Source organism: Schistocerca cancellata, chromosome 11 (assembly GCF_023864275.1).
Source record: "Schistocerca cancellata isolate TAMUIC-IGC-003103 chromosome 11, iqSchCanc2.1, whole genome shotgun sequence".
Classification (NCBI taxonomy): domain Eukaryota; kingdom Metazoa; phylum Arthropoda; class Insecta; order Orthoptera; family Acrididae; genus Schistocerca; species Schistocerca cancellata.
In genome coordinates, this window is record NC_064636.1 from 74,445,880 (window position 1) to 74,465,842 (window position 19,963).

The window sequence follows — 19,963 nt, forward strand, 5'->3', positions numbered from 1 at the left end:
TTCTGAAAGTATTTGTGCGGAGAGTAGCCATGTATGGAAGTTAAACATTGATAAACAGTGTAGAGAAGGAGAGAACAAACTTTTGGAATGTGGTGCTACAGAAGAATACTGATGATTAGATGGATAGATCGCATAAGTAGTCAGGAGGTACTAAATAGAACTGGGGACACAAAGCAAAGCCTTACCAAAGGAAGGGATCGATTGATTCTAAAACATCAACGGATCGCCAGTTTAGTATTGGAGGCAAGTGTGTGTGTGTGTGTGTGTGCGAGAGAGAGAGAGAGAGAGAGAGAGAGAGAGAGAGAGAGAGAGAGAGAGAGGGGGGGGGGGGAGGATGGTGGTTGGGTACAAATCGTAGAGGAATACAGAAAGCAGATTCAGAAGGATGTAGTGCGTAGTAGTTACTTGGAGGTGAAGAGACTTGCACAGGATAGAGCAGCGTGGAGAGCTGCGTCAGACCAGTCTTAGGACTGAAGGCCACGATAACAAGACTTCAAAAGGTGTACTCCAGCCAACATTTGGAAAGAAAATAAGGAAAGACCCATGAAGAGGACGTACCTTTTTATACACGTTCGTTAAGTGGTCAAAGCGAAGTAAAAAAGGAAGTGTTTGTGACCTCGGACACCCCTGTTGTGGTTGCTACTGCCTATGCCGTTGCGGTGTTTTAAACCAGGGAACGCGGGAGTCGCGGAGGGGCAGGAGAGTGAGCCCCTCACATGTGTGGGGTTTTGTGCGTTGTGTACGCTTTCTGGTGGTCCCAAGGACGCGGCTACGCCGGTTGCGGATGTACCAGGAAGTGACGGAGCTGCGGCGCGCGGGTTTATGCGGAACTGAGTGGCCAATTGCACAGTTGCGTTGCGTGCCGCGTGTGCGAACAGAGCTGCCGTTGTTGGCGTCCGCTGCGCGTGGCTCGCGTCACAGCACAGTGTTGTGGTTGTGCTGTGGACGAGTCACTATCGGCCGCGTCGTGGCGTGCTAACCACACTGTTGACGTGGCAGGTGCCAGAGGTAGCCGTGGGAAAACCGACAGGATAAAACTAGTTCTGTCGATAGCTCTAAAAATATGTATAACCTAAAATATCTATGTTTAAAAAATTATCATCAGCCATCGAAATACAGAAAAAGTTAACATCTATCGACTGAATATTATCGACTGAATATTATCGACTGAATATTATCGACTGAATATTATCGACTGAATATTATCGACTGAATATTATCGACTGAATATTATCGACTGAATATTATCGACTGAATATTATCGACTGAATATTATCGACTGAATATTATCGACTGAATATTATCGACTGAATATTATCGACTGAATATTATCGACTGAATATTATCGACTGAATATTATCGACTGAATATTATCGACTGAATATTATCGACTGAATATTATCGACTGAATATTATCGACTGAATATTATCGACTGAATATTATCGACTGAATATTATCGACTGAATATTATCGACTGAATATTATCGACTGAATATTATCGACTGAATATTATCGACTGAATCTTATCGACTGAATCTTATCGACTGAATCTTATCGACTGAATCTTATCGACTGAATCTTATCGACTGAATCTTATCGACTGAATCTTATCGACTGAATCTTATCGACTGAATCTTATCGACTGAATCTTATCGACTGAATCTTATCGACTGAATCTTATCGACTGAATCTTATCGACTGAATCTTATCGACTGAATCTTATCGACTGAGGTAGTGTCGACGTGCTGGCCAAAAAAGAATATTGGCTGCACATTCTAATATACTGCCAATTTTAGATCTGTATATTTAAGTATTGATTTATTATTAGATATTCTGTACATCAACAATCTAGCAGTCTGCCTGTCCCCCTTAGAGCTAGAACTGAAAGGAAATCGATGCACGTTCGTGCTTGGCCATAAGCACTTCGCTAACAATGGTAACTGCATGTAAGCGGAGCAATAAAGGGTGTCCAATGGGTCAGTCGTTTGGTTTCGTCACATGTAGGATGCGTTCGCAACGCTTCGCGGTGACTTCCCCGTTTTCTTCATTTATGCAAACGTCAGCGACCTAGGATTTGTAGTGTCAAAATTGCGTGGTGGGGCTAAACGTTGCACGTTCTGTTGGTAGCGCCGAGTGCCGATTACATCAGCATTTCCCCTTACATGTCCCCACCCACTGTAAAGATCAATCTTGTGATTTAGATTTTTATTTAACATTTTTAGCAACTGTTTTTGAAGAATGCCGATGTGAAGAAATAGCACACTAATTGCACTAAAAAGAAGTTTTCTTAACGCAACTGATGTGTCACCGCCAGACACCACACTTGCTAGGTGGTAGCCTTTAAATCGGCCGCAGTCCGTTAGTATACGTCGGACCCGCGTGTCGCCACTATCAGTGATTGCAGACCGAGCGCCGCCACACGGCAGGTCTAGAGACACTCCCTGGCACTCGCCCCAGTTGTACAGCCGACTTTGCTAGCGATGGTTCACTGTCTACATACGCTCTCATTTGCAGAGACGACAGTTTAGTATAGCCTTCAGCTACGTCATTTGCTACGACCTAGCAAGGCGCCATATTCAGTTACTATTCTGAACAGATAATATTGTGAATCATGTGCCGTCAAGAGCGACGTTCACCATTAATAGATTAAAGTTAAGTATGAAACTAATTACCCCGCTTTCTGAATTCTAATTCCTTGTCATGTTCCAGACCTCACGTCAGTATAGCCCTTCCCTCCTCACGCCGGCCTGCGTGAGCTAAAACGCGTGCATTTCGGCCGCCTCTAGTAACACGGTGTTGGCTCTTCTGCCAACACAACTGACGAGTTATTTCTTCACATCGGAAATCTTGTCATTCCATTCATACCGCCAGCCCCGACTGCAATCGGATTACTTGTATGTGCCATCTATTCTTGCTTCATGCAGTCAAAGATAAAGAGTCGACGTGAAGAGAGATCAAAAAGTAGTGAGAATCTTTCACACAGCGAAAGTAAAATTGTGTTCTGTTGCAAGTTCAAAAGAACAACTTTAAATATCTTCGAAAGACTGACACAGTATGAAATAAAAATATCGAAACTCGATATTGCCATTTAGATATCGATCTTATATCAGTCGCCCTAGTTAAAACAGATATCTTTATTCTATTTCTGAATTACCGCCGTTTTTTGGGTATTACTTCGGTCTTTGTTATAACAGATGTTTATTTTTTTGCTAATTCAGTAAAAAACGAAATTTCCATGAGCCATAACAGCAGTGCTAAATGCTTTCCTTTTTAATTAAAATCTTTTTTGCCGGCCTGTGTGGCCGTGCGGTTCTAGGCGCTACAGTCTGGAGCCGAGCGAACGCTACGGTCGCAGGTTCGAATCCTGCTTCGGGCATGGATGCGTGTGGTGTCCTTAGGTTAGTTAGGTTTAATCAGTTCTAAGTTCTAGGCGACTGATGACCTCTGAAGTCAAGTCGCATAGTGCTCAGAGCCATTTGAACCCAAACTCATTTTTTAAAAAGGAGTATATTTTGTTCTAAAAGGTCCATTGATTTGATTGCGTTATTCTGAAAATGCGATCAGTGCTATTTTAATAATGCAGACAGAGACGAGCAACAGATTGACACAAAAATTGGTACAGCATTGCTGAGACAATGTCCGTGTTGCCGTGCCTCGTGGCCTCAGGTGCGCGTGAACGTGCAGTGTGAAAGACATGAGGGCGCCCTGGTCTGTACGCCTGACACCCGTCCTGTTGCAAAATAGCACCAGCCCCAGTCTGAGAATGTTTCTGTGAACTGACGTAGCAGTCAAGTACAATTCTTAATTTGTTTTAAAAGATTAGAGATTTTCCTGTCATTTCTATAACATAATTAAAACAAAAGAACTTAATGGTAACAGTAACAAATTAAAAAAAAACTTAAACAGTTCATTCAAAGTATAAAACAAAAGTGCGAAGTAGTTGATCTGCCGCTTGTGTCTACATAGTAGGTCTTCATCTGTTTGTAGCCATCGAAAACGGACGACTTAACACGAAAAGTTTCAGTTTTCACCCTTTAGCACTGGCTATTCGTAATGCCACAACAGTGGCACGACCCCCGATTAAAATATGATTTTTGAACAGAGATTCAAAAACTTCCAATCAGTAGGAAAATTCTGGTGATTATTTTGTAGTATTCAACAACTTATCACTTTTCGAGGGAAGCAACGAACGGTTGGCAGACTAAGCAGTCTTTTATTAGCCTGTTTAATTTAGTATTCTGATTGTATACCTGCTCAAACTGAGAGAGCCACATTTTTTTCAATTCTTGTAGGACTTCTACGTTTATTACAGAAAATAACATCAATAAAAAGTCGAAGGAAGATTGATTATTTTAGAAACAGGTTATTTTTAGCGGTTTTAACAATCGGGTTAAAGTGGCGTGGAGGAAAAAAACGATATAGTAGAAAACTGGTTGTCAGCGATAACCGCCATTCCTCGCTAGAGGTCTCGGAGGTTCCCACAATTGAATGCAGGGTGGGCGCTATTCAGATCTTGCGTAGCGACACCAGAAGCGGATGGCGATAAAATTTTTCGAAGTACCCACTAAATCACCATTTCTTCGAGGAATGGATCTTCTATGGATGAACCAGCTTCAGACTTCTGATTACTTTACAAATGAGTTAATATTTGACGTTAAGCATTTAAGAAAGAACGGGGTGTCCAAAAAGTCTCTCCGCAGCGCCGTATGATTGTTAGCCGCGCGTGCCGTATGTCGCAGTGAGTATACCAAAATGAAACTCAGTTAAATACAAGCTATTAATTTATTGAATATTCATTTTTACTTACAAATTTTCACATTAAATGTTGAAAGTGTCGTCGTCCCCCCCCCCCCCCCCCCTGTTGCTGAATACACAATTCAGTCCGTCTAATCATGATTCCAAACACAAGCTGTAACATTTCTTGTGTAATAGAAACAGTGAAACTGGGTATTGCGGTTTTCAATTTATCGATGGATTTTGGACAGTTGCTTTCGCTGCACCCCAGAAGAAAAAGTCAGGTGGTGTTACGTCAGGCGATCGTGGAGGCCAAAGTCCCTGTGAAATTGTGCGAGCACCAAAAAAATCAGCATGCAGTGATATTGAAACGCGAGCTGTATGCGCGGTTTCACCATCTTGTTGAAAACAACCGTTCAGTATTTCACGTAACATGAGTTCTCGTGTGAATGGGTACAGAATATCACTGCAGTATCGTTGTGCGTTTATTGTTTCGTTGAAAAATATGGGACCGACAATCCGACGTATAGAAATAGCAATCCAAACTCCTATTTTCACAGAAGGGAGTTCAAAAAATGGCTCTGAGCACTATGCGACTTAACTGCTGAGGTCATCAGTCGCCTAGAACTTAGAACTAATTAAACCTAACTAACCTAAGGACATCACACACATCCATGCCCGAGGCTGGATTCGAACCTGCGACCGTAGCGGTCGCTCGGCTCCAGACTGTAGCGCCTAGAACCGCTTGGCCACTCCGGCTGGCACACAGAATGGAGTGGTTCCTCATGAAAACAGAATGGATTTGCAGTACTCCACATACGAGAATTTTGCGAGTTCGTCACCCAGATAAATGAAACCACGGATTATCAGTGAAAAACGTTTCATTAAAAATATCCCTTCCATTTTATTGAACGAAATTTTTGAACCATTGACAATAATGCAGTCTCTGGCCATGATCAGTATTTGACAGTTCTTGCACGACTGTCACTTTGCATGGGAAAAGTTGTAATTTTTTCCTTACAGCTGTGTGGGCCGTTCCGACACTAACATCGATTTCCTGGGCGGGTTTTCTTACTGACTTGTTCGGACTCGTGGACATTTTATAGGAAATATCGAGTAGTTTATCCTCAGACAAAGCCCTAGGACGACCACTTCTCGGTGCATCTGTCACTGAACCCGTACTTCGAAATTTGTTAATCAAATCTCGCACAGTATCGCGTTGTGGAAGAGTTGTCTCCGGGAAAACTGAATTAAATGTTTGACGAACTGAAACTGTGTATTTACTGCCAGCTTTGAACACCTGTTCGACTAAAAACATACGTTCTTCAATCGTTGGCATTTTAACAGTGACAAAAACGAAACAAACGAACAGAGAAACTAAACGTTCACGTCAACACGTAACGACACACACCAACGATACTGCTGACGCTGGCTGAGATAAACGGAACAGTGGAAGGTTGGGAGAGTCCACTTGGAGGGAAGTAACCCAGGCAGGCGAACAGTCATACGGCACTGCGGAGAGACTTTTTGAACACATCGCAGAAGTTTACGAAAGTTCGACACTGCATCCGGTCATAAAGTAGCAACTGGGAGATAAGTTTGTGGACAGTCACATTCCTGAAATGAAATGGACTGGCCTTCCAGAGTCCTGGTCGAAACTCAGTGGAACGCATGTGCGAAGAGTCAGAACGTAGACTTCGGATCCCAGCGTCCAACACAACTGCCTTGTCTGGTTTCCACTCTTGAGGAAGAATGGGCTGCCATTCCTACACATGCTTTGAAGTGATCATTTGCTCGGAAACTGAAAATGGTAACCAGTATTAGGTTGGAAAATTCAAAGCTGCACTAGAAGTAATTGATTCGCGAAGCATTTTTCATGACAGTTTTAGCGAAAAAAAATGACCTCTCCTCTTGGCTACCATTTATCTAAGTGGAAAGTTAAACACTCCTAATGTTACAGTACTGGCCATTAAAATTGCTACACCACGAAGATGACGTGCTACAGACGCTAAATATTACCGAGAGGAAGAAGATGCTGTGATATGCAAATGATTAGCTTTTCAGGGCATTCACACAAGGTTGGCGCCGGTGGCGACACCTACAACGTGGTGACACGAGGAAAGTTTCCAACCGATTTCTCGTACGCAAACAGCAGTTGAAGGGTGTTGCCTGGTGAAACGTTGTTGTGATGCCTCGTGTAAGGAGGAGAAATGCGTACCGTCACGTTTCCGACTTTGATAAAGGGCGGATTGTAGCCTATCGCGATTGCGGTTTATCGTATCGAGACATTGCTGCTCAAGTTGGTCGAGATCCAATGACTGTTAGCATAATATGGAATCGGTGGGTTCAGGAGGGTAATACGGAACGCTGTGCTGGATCCCAACGGCCTCGTATCACTACCAGTCGAGATGGCAGGCATCTTATCCGCACGGCTGTAACGGGTCGTGCAGCCACGTCTCGATCCCTGAGTCAATAGATGGGGACGTTTGCAAGACAACAACCATCTGCACGAACAGTTCGACGACGTTTGCAGCAGCACGGACTATCAGCTCGGAGACCGTGGCTGTAGTTACCCTTGACGCTGCATCACAGACAGGAGCGCCTGCGATGGTGGACTCGACGACGAACCTGGGTGCACGAATGGCAAAGCGTCATTTTTTCGGATAAATCCAGGTTCTGTTTACAACATCACGATGGCGACATCGCGGTGAACGCACATTGGAGGCGTGTATTAGTCATCGCCATACTGGCGTATCACCCGGCGTGATGGTATAGGGTGCCACTGGTTACACGTCTCGGTCACCTCTCGTTGGCATTGACGGCACTTTGAACAGTGGACGTTACATTTCAGATGTGTTACGACCCGTGGCTCTACCCTTCATTCCATCCCTGCGAAACCCTACATTTCAGCCGGATAATGCACGACCGCAGGATAATCCATGTTGCAGGTCCTGTACGGGCCTTTTGGGTACAGAAAATGTTCTACTGCTGCCCTGGCCAGCACATTCTGCAGATCTCTCACAGATTGAAAGCGTCTCGTCAATGGTGGCCGAGCAACTGGCTCGTCACAATACGCCAGTCACTACTCTTCACGAACTGTGGTATCGTGTTGAAGCTGCATGGGCAGCTGTACCTGTACACGCCATCCGAGCTCTGTTTGACTAAATGCCCAGGCGCATGAAGGCCGTTACTACGGCCAGAGGTGGTTGTTCTGGGTACTGATTTCTCAGGATCTATGCACCCAAATTGCGTGAAAATGTAACCACATGTGAGTTCTAGTATAATATATTTGTCCAATGAATACCCGTGTATCATCTGCATTTCTTCGTGGTGTAGCAATTTTAATGCCCAGTAGTGTAGTATGTGGGGGTCAGAACATCCTGATTAACCTGTACATTTGCAGGCAGGTTTCTCAAAACGGTTTCCTGTACTGTGTCCCGCCGTGAGGTGTACTGACAATTTAATTTTTTTTTTCCCCCGCATGTTGTTTACGTGTGGCCTTCCTGGTGGTGTTGCAGATGGGCTGGTGTACTCGGTGCCGGGTCGGTCTGCCGCCGCCGCCAGCGTCTTCGTGGAGCTGGTGCCGCTGTCGCCGGCCAGGGCGCGGACGAGGCGCTACCTGGCGGGGGAGGAGTCCGCCAGCGCCGAGCTGAGCAGCGGCGGGGGCGGCAGCGGCGGGGGCGGCGGCGGCCCGCGCTACGAGAACCCTCTGTCCGGCGCCGAGGGCGAAGCGGGACGCTACAAGACCACGGCCGCCTCCGCACCAGGTGGGAGTGCCTGACTGCCTGCCTGCCTGCCTGCTGTTGCTCTACGTGCGCTCCACCCAAAGTTTTGGATCACCTCCGTTCCGAGAGTTACAGACCCTGTACAGAAAACTGGTATAGAAATCAACATAAACATATGAAACTTCCTGGCAGATTAAAACTGTGTGCCCGACCGAGACTCGAACTCGGGACCTTTGCCTTTCGCGGGCAAGTGCTCTACCAACTGAGCTACCGAAGCACGACTCACGCCCGGTCCTCACAGCTTTACTTCTGCCAGTACCTCGTCTCCTGCTTTCCAAACTTTACAGAAGCTCTCCTGCGAACCTTGCAGAACTAGCACTCCTGAAAGAAAGGATACAGCGGAGACATGGCTTAGCCACAGCCTGGGGAATGTTTCCAGAATGAGATTTTCACTCTGCAGCGGAGTGTACGCTGATATGAAACTTCCTGGCAGATTAAAACTGTGTGCCCGACCGAGACTCGAACTCGGGACCTTTGCCTTTCGCGGGCAAGTGCTCTACCAACTGAGCTACCGAAGCACGACTCACGCCCGGTCCTCACAGCTTTACTTCTGCCAGTACCTCGTCTCCTGCTTTCCAAACTTTACAGAAGCTCTCCTGCGAACCTTGCAGAACTAGCACTCCTGAAAGAAAGGATACAGCGGAGACATGGCTTAGCCACAGCCTGGGGAATGTTTCCAGAATGAGATTTTCACTCTGCAGCGGAGTGTGCGCTGATATGAAACTTCCTGGCAGATTAAAACTGTTTGGAAGGTAGGAGATGAGGTACTGGCAGAAGTAATGCTGTGAGGACGGGCGTGAGTCGTGCTTCGGTAGCTCAGTTGATAGAGCACTTGCCCGCGAAAGGCAAAGGTCCCGAGTTCGAGTCTCGGTCGGGTACACAGTTTTAATCTGCCAGGAAGTTTCATATCAGCGTACACTCCGCTGCAGAGTGAAAATCTCATTCTGGAAACATAAACATAGTTTCCGCCCTTTTTATTGCTCATGAAAACCGCACATTGCATGTTGTACCACCATACAGTGAGACCTTCAGAGGTGGTGGTCCAGATTGCTGTACACACCGGTACCTCTAATACCCAGTAGCACGTCCTCTTGCATTGATGCATGCCTGTATTCGTCGTGGCATGCTATCCACAAGTTCATCAAGGCACTGTTGGTGCAGATTGTCCCACTCCTCAACGGCGATTCGGCGTAGATCCCTCAGGGTGGTTAGTGGATCACGTCGTCCATAAACAGTGCTTTTCTGTGTCCCAGGCATGTTCGACAGCGTTCGTGTCTGGAGAACATGCTGGCTACTCTAGTCGAACGATGTCGTTATCCTGAAGGAAGTCATTCACAACATGTGCTCTGTGGGGGCGCGAATCGTCGTCAATGAAGACGAGTGTCTCCCCAATATGCTGCCGATATGGTTGCACTATCGGGTCAGAGGATGGCATTCACGTACCGTACAGCCGTTAGGGCGCGTTCCCTGACCACCAGTGGCGTACGTCGGCCCCACATAATGTCAGTCGAAAACAGCAGGGAACCTCCACATTGCTGCACTCGCTGGACAGTGTCTCTAAGGCGTTCGTCCTGTCCGGGTTGCCTCCAAACGCGTCTCCGACGATTGTCTGGTTGAAAGCATATGCGACACTCATCGGTGAAGAGAACGTGACGCTAGTCCTGAGCGGCCCATTCGGCATGTTGTTGGGCCCATCTGTACCGCGCTGCGCGGTGTCGTGGTTACAAAGATGGACCCCGCTAAGGACGTCGGGAGTGAAGTTGCGCATCATGCGACCTATTGCGCACAGTTTGTCGTAACACGACGTCCTGTGGCTGCACGAAAAGCATTGTTCAACATGTTGGCGTTGCTGTCAGGGTTCCTCCGAGGCATAATCCGTAGGTAGAGGTGATCCACTGCAGTAGTAGCCCTCGTTCGGCCTGAGCGAGGAATGTCATCGACAGTTCCTGTCTCTCTGTATCTCCTCCATGTCCGAATAACATCACTTTTGTTCACTCCCAGGCGCCTAGACACTTCCCTTGTTAATAGCCTTTCCTGGCACAAAGTAACAATACGGACGCGATCGAACCGCAGTATTGACCGTCTAGACATGGTTGAACCACAGACAACACGAGCCGTGTACCTCCTTCCTGGTGGAGTGACTGGAACTGATCGGCTGTCGGACCCCCTCCGTCTAATAGGCGCTGCTCATGCATGGTTGTATACATCTTTGGGCGGGTTTAGTGACAGTCAAAGGGGCCGTGTGATACAACATCCACAATCAACATCTGTCTTCCAGAGTTCTGGGAAACGGTGTAATGCAAAACTTTTTTTGATGTGTGTACATTCAATGTTGAGGGCGGTTGCTGTGACAGTACTGCTCGCCAAATTCTGGTGCCTGTGCTGTGAGAAGGCGATCAGGCCGATATCAAAGACTCATCATCCCGTTTTTCGAAAAGTATCAGATGAAAAAGTTAGACTTATTTTCCTCGCGGTGCCTTGGTACCTTGGCTCGATAACAGTGTTTCTTTTCGGAAATTTTAAAGATTCGGAAGAGCTGAAAACACACTGCGTCAACTTTGTATATGGTTGCCTTTGGCCCCGAGTACTAGACTGCTCATTGTCGCCCACCAATCGGCATCTATTGTTTCGAAGTTCTTGTTTGCATTAAGTTACTTGGTATTTCTTCACTGCCTAATTATTACATGTTTATCTATTCTGCTCGTAGCGGTCGACGAATCGTGCGTAATTTTCGAGCAGTCTGTACTCGGGGCCGGGTTTTCGTGCGCCAGTTTCTATTATTTCACTGCGATCAGCCACGTAACGCTACAGTTGGCTAAACGAGATGTTTTGCAGAATCACGAAAATTAAAAGTGTGTGAGAGTTGCATTGGAGGGCAGCGTGGAGGGTAAAAATCGTAGAGGGAGACAAAGAGATGAATACACTAAACAGATTCAGAAGGATGTAGGCTGCAGTAGGTACTGGGAGATGAAGAAGCTTGCACAGGATAGAGGAGCATGGAGAGCTGCATCAAACCAGTCTCTGGACTGAAGACCACAACAACAACAACAACAACGAGAATTCTGTTATGAATAAAAACTCTGTACTCCAGGGAGGAGGCAAGTGCCCCTTGTTGGCGCCTTCCATCTTCAGTCACCTATGCTACTAATTTTCAATTTTTCATAAGAACCAAATACCTAGCCCAAAGAACGGTGAACGAGTAAAAATGAACGGTTCCCAAAAAAATAGCTATCACCAGTGAACTAGTTCCCAAGCATGAACGACTTTGCCCATCTCTGGAAGCGACCATATATCGCGCGTAGTGGGATGGGGCTGGGCGCTGGACCGTAACAACAATATACATGACGGGAAGTACCGCCATCTTGGCGCCAAAGTTACCGATTTTGATTATTTATATTTAATAAATGAAGTAATTTATGACAGCATGACTACTAGGAGCCACTGGATGTTTAAAACTATTTATAATAATTTTGCCTCGTTAAAATTCGCACCCGTTCATTAACGAATGCATATCTTAGTAAGTACAAACTCGATCGGAAATTCACGAACTGTGACGAAACTAGTAAGAAATACGGACTGCGCACCGAAATCGGCAGTCGGCGTTAAGAGCTCTTCCTGTCTTGTTCGATGGTAGCCTTGCTCTCGGTTACGAGTGGTTTGTGACAAGAGTGTTTCATTATTGATCTAATAGGAGTAAAAGTGATGTTACGGCATTCTGAATGTTAATTTCGAGTAAATGGCTACCCCAAAGTTGATCGACAGCAATTTCAGATAATTAGCTTCCACCGACAGAGAGAGATCCAATGCGCCAATGAAGAATCTGCACGGGACGACATTTACGAGAGCTGCACCGCGCACTGGTTGGAGGAAATCCGACGACGCGACCCACCGAGGCTGACCGAGGAAGGTCCGACTTGCACTCGCAAATGCCGGCCGGTGTGGCCGAGCGGTTCTAGGCGCTTCAGTCTGAAACCGCGCGACCGCTACGGTCGCAGGTTAGAATCCTGCCTCGGGCATGGATGTCCGTGATGTCCTTAGGTTAGTTAGGTTTAAGTAGTTCCAAGTTCTAGGAGACTGATGATCTCAGATGTTAAATCCCATAGTGCTCAGAGCCATTTGAACACTCTCAAATTCCGGGTGGAAATGCTGACCGGTCATACTGTACGTCACATATACCACCCTCTACGGACTCGCGGCTAAGCTGAGTTATAACAGTATCAGTTTAGAAGCGAGGGGATCGTGCAAGATGCCTACGAGATATTACCATAGAAAGAAATGAAAGCAGGACAATCGCAAACTGATCCGGCCTGATAGCTTAATGTGTTGTCTCTCGGATAAGGCGACTGTGCAGAGAGACCGAAACTGTATCCCGAAGGCCAGGGAAGGGCCGACCACGTGTGCATCCAAAAGACAGCGCCGTTGTTTGGCTGTAAGGGCACAACAGTACTATCCTAGCACTGTACGGCAACTGGGATCTGTCCTCGCAGCATCCGCTGGACGTGTTGTAAACAGGCAAACGGTGTGCAGAAGGCTTCGGCAGAGTGGCCTTTATTGTCGGAGACCTGATATACAGGGTGAGTCACCTAACGTTACCACTGGATATATTTCGTAAACCACATCAAATACTGACGAATCGATTCCACAGACCGAACGTAAGGAGAGGGGCTAGTGTAAATGGTTAATACAAACCATAAAAAAATGCACGGAAGTATGTTTTTTAACACAAACCTACGTTTTTTTTAAATAGAACCCCGTTAGTTTTGTTAGCACATCTGAACATATAAACAAATACGTAATCAGTGCCGTTTGTTGCATTGTAAAATATTAATTACATCCGGAGATATTGTAACCTAAAGTTGACGCTTGAGTGCCACTCCTCCGCTGTTCGATCGTGTGTATCGGAGAGCAGCGAATTACGTAGGGATCCAAAGGGAACGGTGATGGACCTTAGGTACAGAAGAGACTGGAACAGCACATTACGTCCACATGCTAACACCTTTCTATTGGTCTTTTTCACTGACGCACATGTACATTACCATGAGGGGTGAAGTACACGTACACACGTGGTTTCCGTTTTCAATTACGAAGTGGAATAGAGTGTGTCCCGACATGTCAGGCCAATAGATGTTCAATGTGGTGGCCATCATTTGCTGCACACAATTGCAATCTCTGGCGTAATGAATGTCGTACACGCCGCAGTACATCTGGTGTAATGTCGCCGCAGGCTGCCACAATACGTTGTTTCATATCCTCTGGGATTGTAGGCACATCACGCTAAACATTCTCCTTTAACGTACCCCATAGAAAGAAGTCCAGACGTGGAAGATCAGGAGAACGGGCTGGCCAATTTATGTGTCGTCCACGTCCTATGAAACGCCCATCGAACGTGGACCTCACCCCTCATGGTAATGTACATGTGTGTCAGTGAAAAAGACCAATAAAAAGGTGTTAGCATGTGGACGTAATGTGCTGTTCCAGTCTCTTCTGTACCGAAGGTCCACCAGCGTTCCCTTTGGATCCCTACGTAATTCGGTGCTCTCTGATACACACGATCGAACAGCGGAGGAGTGGTACTCAAGCGTCAACTTTAGGTTACAATATCTCCGGATGTAATTAACATTTTACAATGCAACAAACGGCAATGATTACGTATTTTTTTATATGTTCAGATGTGCTAACAAAACTAACGGGGTTCCATTAAAAAAACGTAGGTTTGTGTTAAAAAACATACTTGCGTGCATTTTTTATGGTTTGTATTAACCAATTACACTAGCCCCTCTCCTCACGTTCGGTCTGTGGAATCGATTCGTGAGTATTTGATGTGGTTTACGAAATATATCCAGCGGTAATGTTAGGTGACTCACCGTGTATTATATGTCTACCTCTGACGCGTCTTCAGAGAAGCGAACGTCTAGAGTGGAGTCATCAACATGCCACCTGGATGGTCGAACAGTGGGTCAATGTTCCTGGCAGATTAAAACAGTGTGCCGGACCGAGACTCGAACTCGGGACCTTTGCTTTTCGTGGGCAAGTGCTCTACCAGCTGAGCTACCCAAGCACGACTCACGCCCCGTCCTCACAGCTTTACTTCCGCCAGTACCTCGTCTCCTACCTTCCAAACTTTACAGAAGCTCTCCTGCGAACCTTGCAGAACTAGCACTCCTGAAAGAAAGGATATTGCGGAGACATGGCTTAGCCACAGCCTTGGGAATGTTTCCAGAACGAGCGGAGTGTGCGCTGATATGACGAGGTACTGGCAGAAGTAAAGCTGTGAGGAGTCGTGCTTGGGTAGCTCAGTGGTAGAGCACTTGCCCACGAAAAGCAAAGGTCCCGAGTTCGAGTCTCGGTCCGGCACACAGTTTTAATCTGCCAGGAAGTTTCATATCAGCGCAGACTCCGCTGCAGAGTGAAAATCTCATTCTAGTGGGTCAATGTTGTTTTCACAGTTGAGTCCCGATTTAGTCTGGAGAGAGACTGTGGATGGAATCGCATCTGGAGGGGACGTGGAATAAGATTCCTGGACCCAAGCATTGTGGAAAGAGGTAGATACCGAGAAGGATCCGTAATAGTGTGGGCAGGGATTACGTTTACCACTTGAACCCCTCTTCATGAAATTGTACTGGTGAATCGGCAAGGTTTAACTGCTGACAGATATCGTAATGAGATCTGGGGACCTCATTTGTGGTTGTTGCGAGGTGGTGTGGGCCCAGACTTCGTACTGATGGACGATAATGCTCGATCTCATAGAGCGCACATTGAGCACGTTAACCAGTTGTGGGAATTAGTGGACAAATCCGTTAAATTGGAAAAAAAGGAACGTTTTTGTCTCCCACATGCATTGTAGTTGTTTACGTTCTGTATCCTTTACATTATTTCTATTTTACTATCGCCTGTTTATACTGTTTTGTGGCAAAATAAACGCAACCTTACAAAGTTTCCGTTTGTTGCTTTAATTTTGGATACCAGTGTAAATAGGGTTTTCTCCGATTTAATACCTTCTTCTAATTTTGTTTAGTGTTGTTCTGCCGGCCACGGTGGCCGAGCGGTTCTAGGCACTTCAGTCCGGAACCGCGTGACTGCTACAGTCGCAGGTTCAAATACTGCCTCGGGCATGGATGTGTGTGATGTCCTTAGGTTAGTTAGGTTTAAGTAGTTCTAAGGTCTAGGGGACTGATGACCTCAGATGTTAAGTCCCATAGTGCTGAGAGCCATTTGAACCTTTATTTATTTATTTATTTGCACATGAGATCCGATTTTGGCAGCTATTTTTGGAACTCGCCAAGTGTGAAGTTTTTAAAATATTTTTTCATAATTTTTCGACTGTTTCCTATTACTAAGATGTAAATGGCACGTAACATTATAAGTTTAATATTAACGGGTTTTTAAACGACAATTTTTTGTTTCCTTGGTACAACAGACATATTAGGAATTTGCTGAGAAAGCAGAGAATTTTGGGAAGTCGTTTTTTAAACGTAGTCACTGCCCCGCTGATAAACAGAAATTATGCGAAATGAAAGCAGCTGTCAAAAGGTCAATGAGAGATTCTTTTAACCAATTTGAAAGCAATATCGGTGGCCGAGCGTCTGCTATGGTCGCCGGTTCGAATCCTGCCTCGGGCATGGATGTGTGTGGTGTCCTTAGGTTAGTTAGGTTTAAGTAGTTCTAACCTCTAGGGGAGTCATGACCTCAGATGTTAAATCCCACAGTGCTCAGAGCCATTTGAACCAATCTAAAAATAACCCCAAAAATTTTTAGTCGTATGTAAAATCTATAAACGCAACAAATAATTCAATACCTTCTCTTGCTGACAGTACGGGGAATGTAGCTGATGATGATAAACAGAATGCCGAAATTCTAAACCTAGCCTTCAAAAACTCGTTTACGGTAGAAGACTGCAGCACCATGCCCCCTTTCAATTATCGAACAAACGCAAGGATGGCTGACATAGTGTTTAGTGTATCTGGAATTGTAAAACAGTTAAGATCCCTAGACGCCAGGAAGGCATCTGGCCCAGACGGTATCCCCGTAAGATTATATGTCGACTATGCTACAAATATAGCACCATTCTTATCCATAATATATCAGAGATCATTAGAGCAGCGGAAAGTTCCACGGGACTGGACGAAGGCCCAGGTCATAGAAATCTATAAAAAGGGTAGGAAATCGGATGCACATAATTACATAATTACCGGCCAATGTCACTGACATAGATTTGTTGTAGAATCGTGGAACATATTTTGTGTTCAGACATAATGACGTTTCTAGACTCTGAGAAGCTCATCTGCATAAATCAGCACGGTTTTAGGAGCAGCGGTCATACGAGACACAGCTCTCAGGTTAATGCCACATTTCTGGACTTTCGAAAGGCGTTCGACTCGGTTGCGCACTGTCGCTTGCTCCAAAAAGTGCGCGCTTACGGTCTATCCGATGACATATGCGGTTGGATAGAAAGCTTTCTAACAGATAGGGAGAAGTATGTCGTCCTGAACGGCGTGACTTCAACAGAAACAAGCGTTAATTTCAGGTGTGCCCCAGGGTAGCGTAATAGGTCCTCTGCTTTTTAGGATTTACATAAACATCTGGTTGGTGGTATTGACAGCGGCATTTAAGTGTTTGCCGATGATGCTGTAGTCTACAGGGAAGTTGTGAACAAATCAATGAGGTTTTGCGGAAAATAAATACGTGGTGTAATGACTGGCAGTTATCTCTCAGTATTAGTAAGTGTAACCTACTGCGTATAACAAGACGAAAATCCCCATTAATATAAGTGTAGAAAATACATGCCCAGTCTTTGGAACTGGTAACATCCGTCAAGTATCTGGGTGTGACTATTCGAAATGATCCCAAATGGAACGATCAGATTACACAAGTAACGGATTGCGGTTTATTGGTAGAATCCTGAAGCGATGCAGTCGTTCAACAAAGCAAATAGCTTACAATAGGTCAGTTCGTCCAGTCTTGGAGTATTGTTAGTCTGTATGGGACCCTTACCAGTTGGGTCTGATTCAAGAGATTGAGAAGGTCCAAAGAACAGCGGCAAGATTCGTGACTGGTACATTTAGCCATCGCGAGAGCGTTACAAATCTTATGGAAAGTTTTAAATAGGGCACACTTGCAGATAGACGACGCGCTAAACGGAAGGGGCTGCTCACTAAATTACGAAATCCGATCTTCGCCTAGGATGTAGAGCATGTATTATTACCACCAACTTTCAGATCGCGCAGTGATCACGATTCGAAGATAAGGGAAATTAGAGCTCGTACTGAGGCGTTCAGACTATCCTCCCTGAGGAGGAACAGAGAGAGGGGGGGGGGGGGGATATGACATAGGCGCGAATTGTGCCCTGCGCCACACACGGCTTGGTGGCTAGCGGAGTATATATGTACGTGTAGATAAAATAAAAACGAAATGTGAGTCCGCTTTTAGGCACTTTCCCCTACAAATGTCTCACCAGTTCTGAACTGTAGCCTAAGTTCCTGCCTAACCGCACCCATGGAAATCGCGACATAGTCGGGAAAAAGGTCTAATATTTGTAACAAGTAAGAATATAAATATCATTACTGGTATCAGGATCCGTCATAAACTGCAAGATACAAAAAAGTCCACTTGCTACAAGCCTATTTTTTTAATTCCCACGAATTAGACATTTCATCACTTGTGGGGATCGAACCCACAACCTTTGGACTTTATTATTTTTAAAATTTTACTGACCGGAGAGAAGGGTCAGGGGCAACGAGGTCATGGGGCTTTTCGATCTATGGAACGAAAAACTAATCTAATCTGAATCTGTGACCTAAGCGATGATCAACTGATGCTTCTGGCCACATGACCATTCGAGATCGTTGAATAAAGGTTCTTGACCATATTAGGATCTCCTGATGACTGTCGATGTGTCTGTAGTTGGTATTTAAGAAATACTACGAAGGGTAACATTTTTTTGATAAATCTTAAGTGTGCCAAAAACAGCTTTAGTAAGAAAACTATACAAACAAAAGCGTGCACGTGGGTGAATCGTAGCGCTTTCCGGTCGGTCGTCCAGTTCTGACTGTTCATTGGTCAGGTCAGAACTGGGATTATGTGGTGGGGGTAGTGGAAAGCCCTTTGTTGTTTGAGTTCTCGGCGACTCCAGCGCTCTCCAGTGGCGATTGTACTGTTGTAAGGTGTGGTACTGGCGCACGAATTGCAGTGTTTGTGTACACCGAACATGAGTAGGCCTCGATTTGCCGCTTTTGCGCTGCTAGTGCTAATCGAAGATGATCGGCGAATCGTCTGGCGTCAGGATCCTCCATTGCGGTAAGTTTTGTTTTTTAACTCCATTCAAACAATGGCCCTTTTTGTGTGCGCCGAGCAACGCGCGACATTTGCACTCGTGCCCACGTGCTACTCACGCCGTCGTGCCCGCAACATACACTGAACTGAATTCAGAGGAAATCGCTGACGCGGGAATTAGTTTTCCTTTTCATTGTCTCATATTCCCTGCCATTGCCGGTGATTAGTTCTCGTTTTTAAAGACTGTATCCGTATTCTTGCATTGTATCCCTGAGGAGGTACAGCGGGCTGCTTTAAGGCAAGCGAACGACCCTTTACGGCTACAGAATTTATTTTTGCTTTCCATTTCATTTCTTTTGCAAAAAAAGTCCATTTCTCGTTGCACACTTGCATGTTAGTAAAATATACATTAGTCTTGTTTTATGTATAATAGACAGTAAGGATTAAGAATAATTTAAACTAAAAATAATTCGTTGGTAAAAGTTAATTTGGTGGGTAACAAAACATATGGCATATAACAGGAGTCAGATAAATTTGGATTAGTTTTCAGACTGCAGTGTGGACCTAAATCCGTACTCTTTGTCAATCCGTGTTGCCTTGTGACAGTTGTGTAAGTCTGTTGTTTTAGAGACTGAGGACAAAAGCTTTCTCAAAAAGCTCTGAACCAGTCTGACAATAAATGGAATAAGGTGCAGGAAGGTGTAGGGAGTAGTAGTTTTGAGAAAGCCATAAATGTCTTACTGCTGGGCTGCAGTCACAAGAAAGGAGTGTGAACAGGATCCGCTGAATCATTTTGTGTACAGGAAGTACTATATGATATGGTACAAGTCACTATAGTAGTTAAACGTTTAAAAATGTATACCACTTAAATAAACCTAGACTTGCACAATTGTATGATAGTTGTAGATAACAGGATATAGTATTAGTATACACATAAGTTGTTCAAAATTAAGTTCAAAAAGTCCTAATTACAATTTGTGGATACATTTAAAATCAAACTAAGTACAGATAAGCATTACATAATTTATACAATAGAGACGATTTACCAGATAAATATGATGTCTACATACGAGTAAATCAATTTTTAACAGTCTATTAGGCATTATTGAAATTTACATTTTGAAGTTAAATTACAGTACAGAAAATTAAGTGTGCAAATATATTACATAGAAAA

The 19,963-nt window shown here is 45.1% G+C and overlaps 1 protein-coding gene across 1 annotated transcript in view; it reads left to right on the plus strand.

Moving 5' to 3' along the window:
* Positions 1-19,963, plus strand: part of LOC126108551 (plexin domain-containing protein 1) — a 460,969-nt gene that overhangs the window by 359,786 nt on the left and 81,220 nt on the right. The window contains exon 2 of the mRNA XM_049913837.1: positions 8,254-8,502. Within this exon, the coding sequence (XP_049769794.1) occupies positions 8,254-8,502 (249 nt within the window). The remainder of the gene's footprint in view (positions 1-8,253; positions 8,503-19,963) is intronic.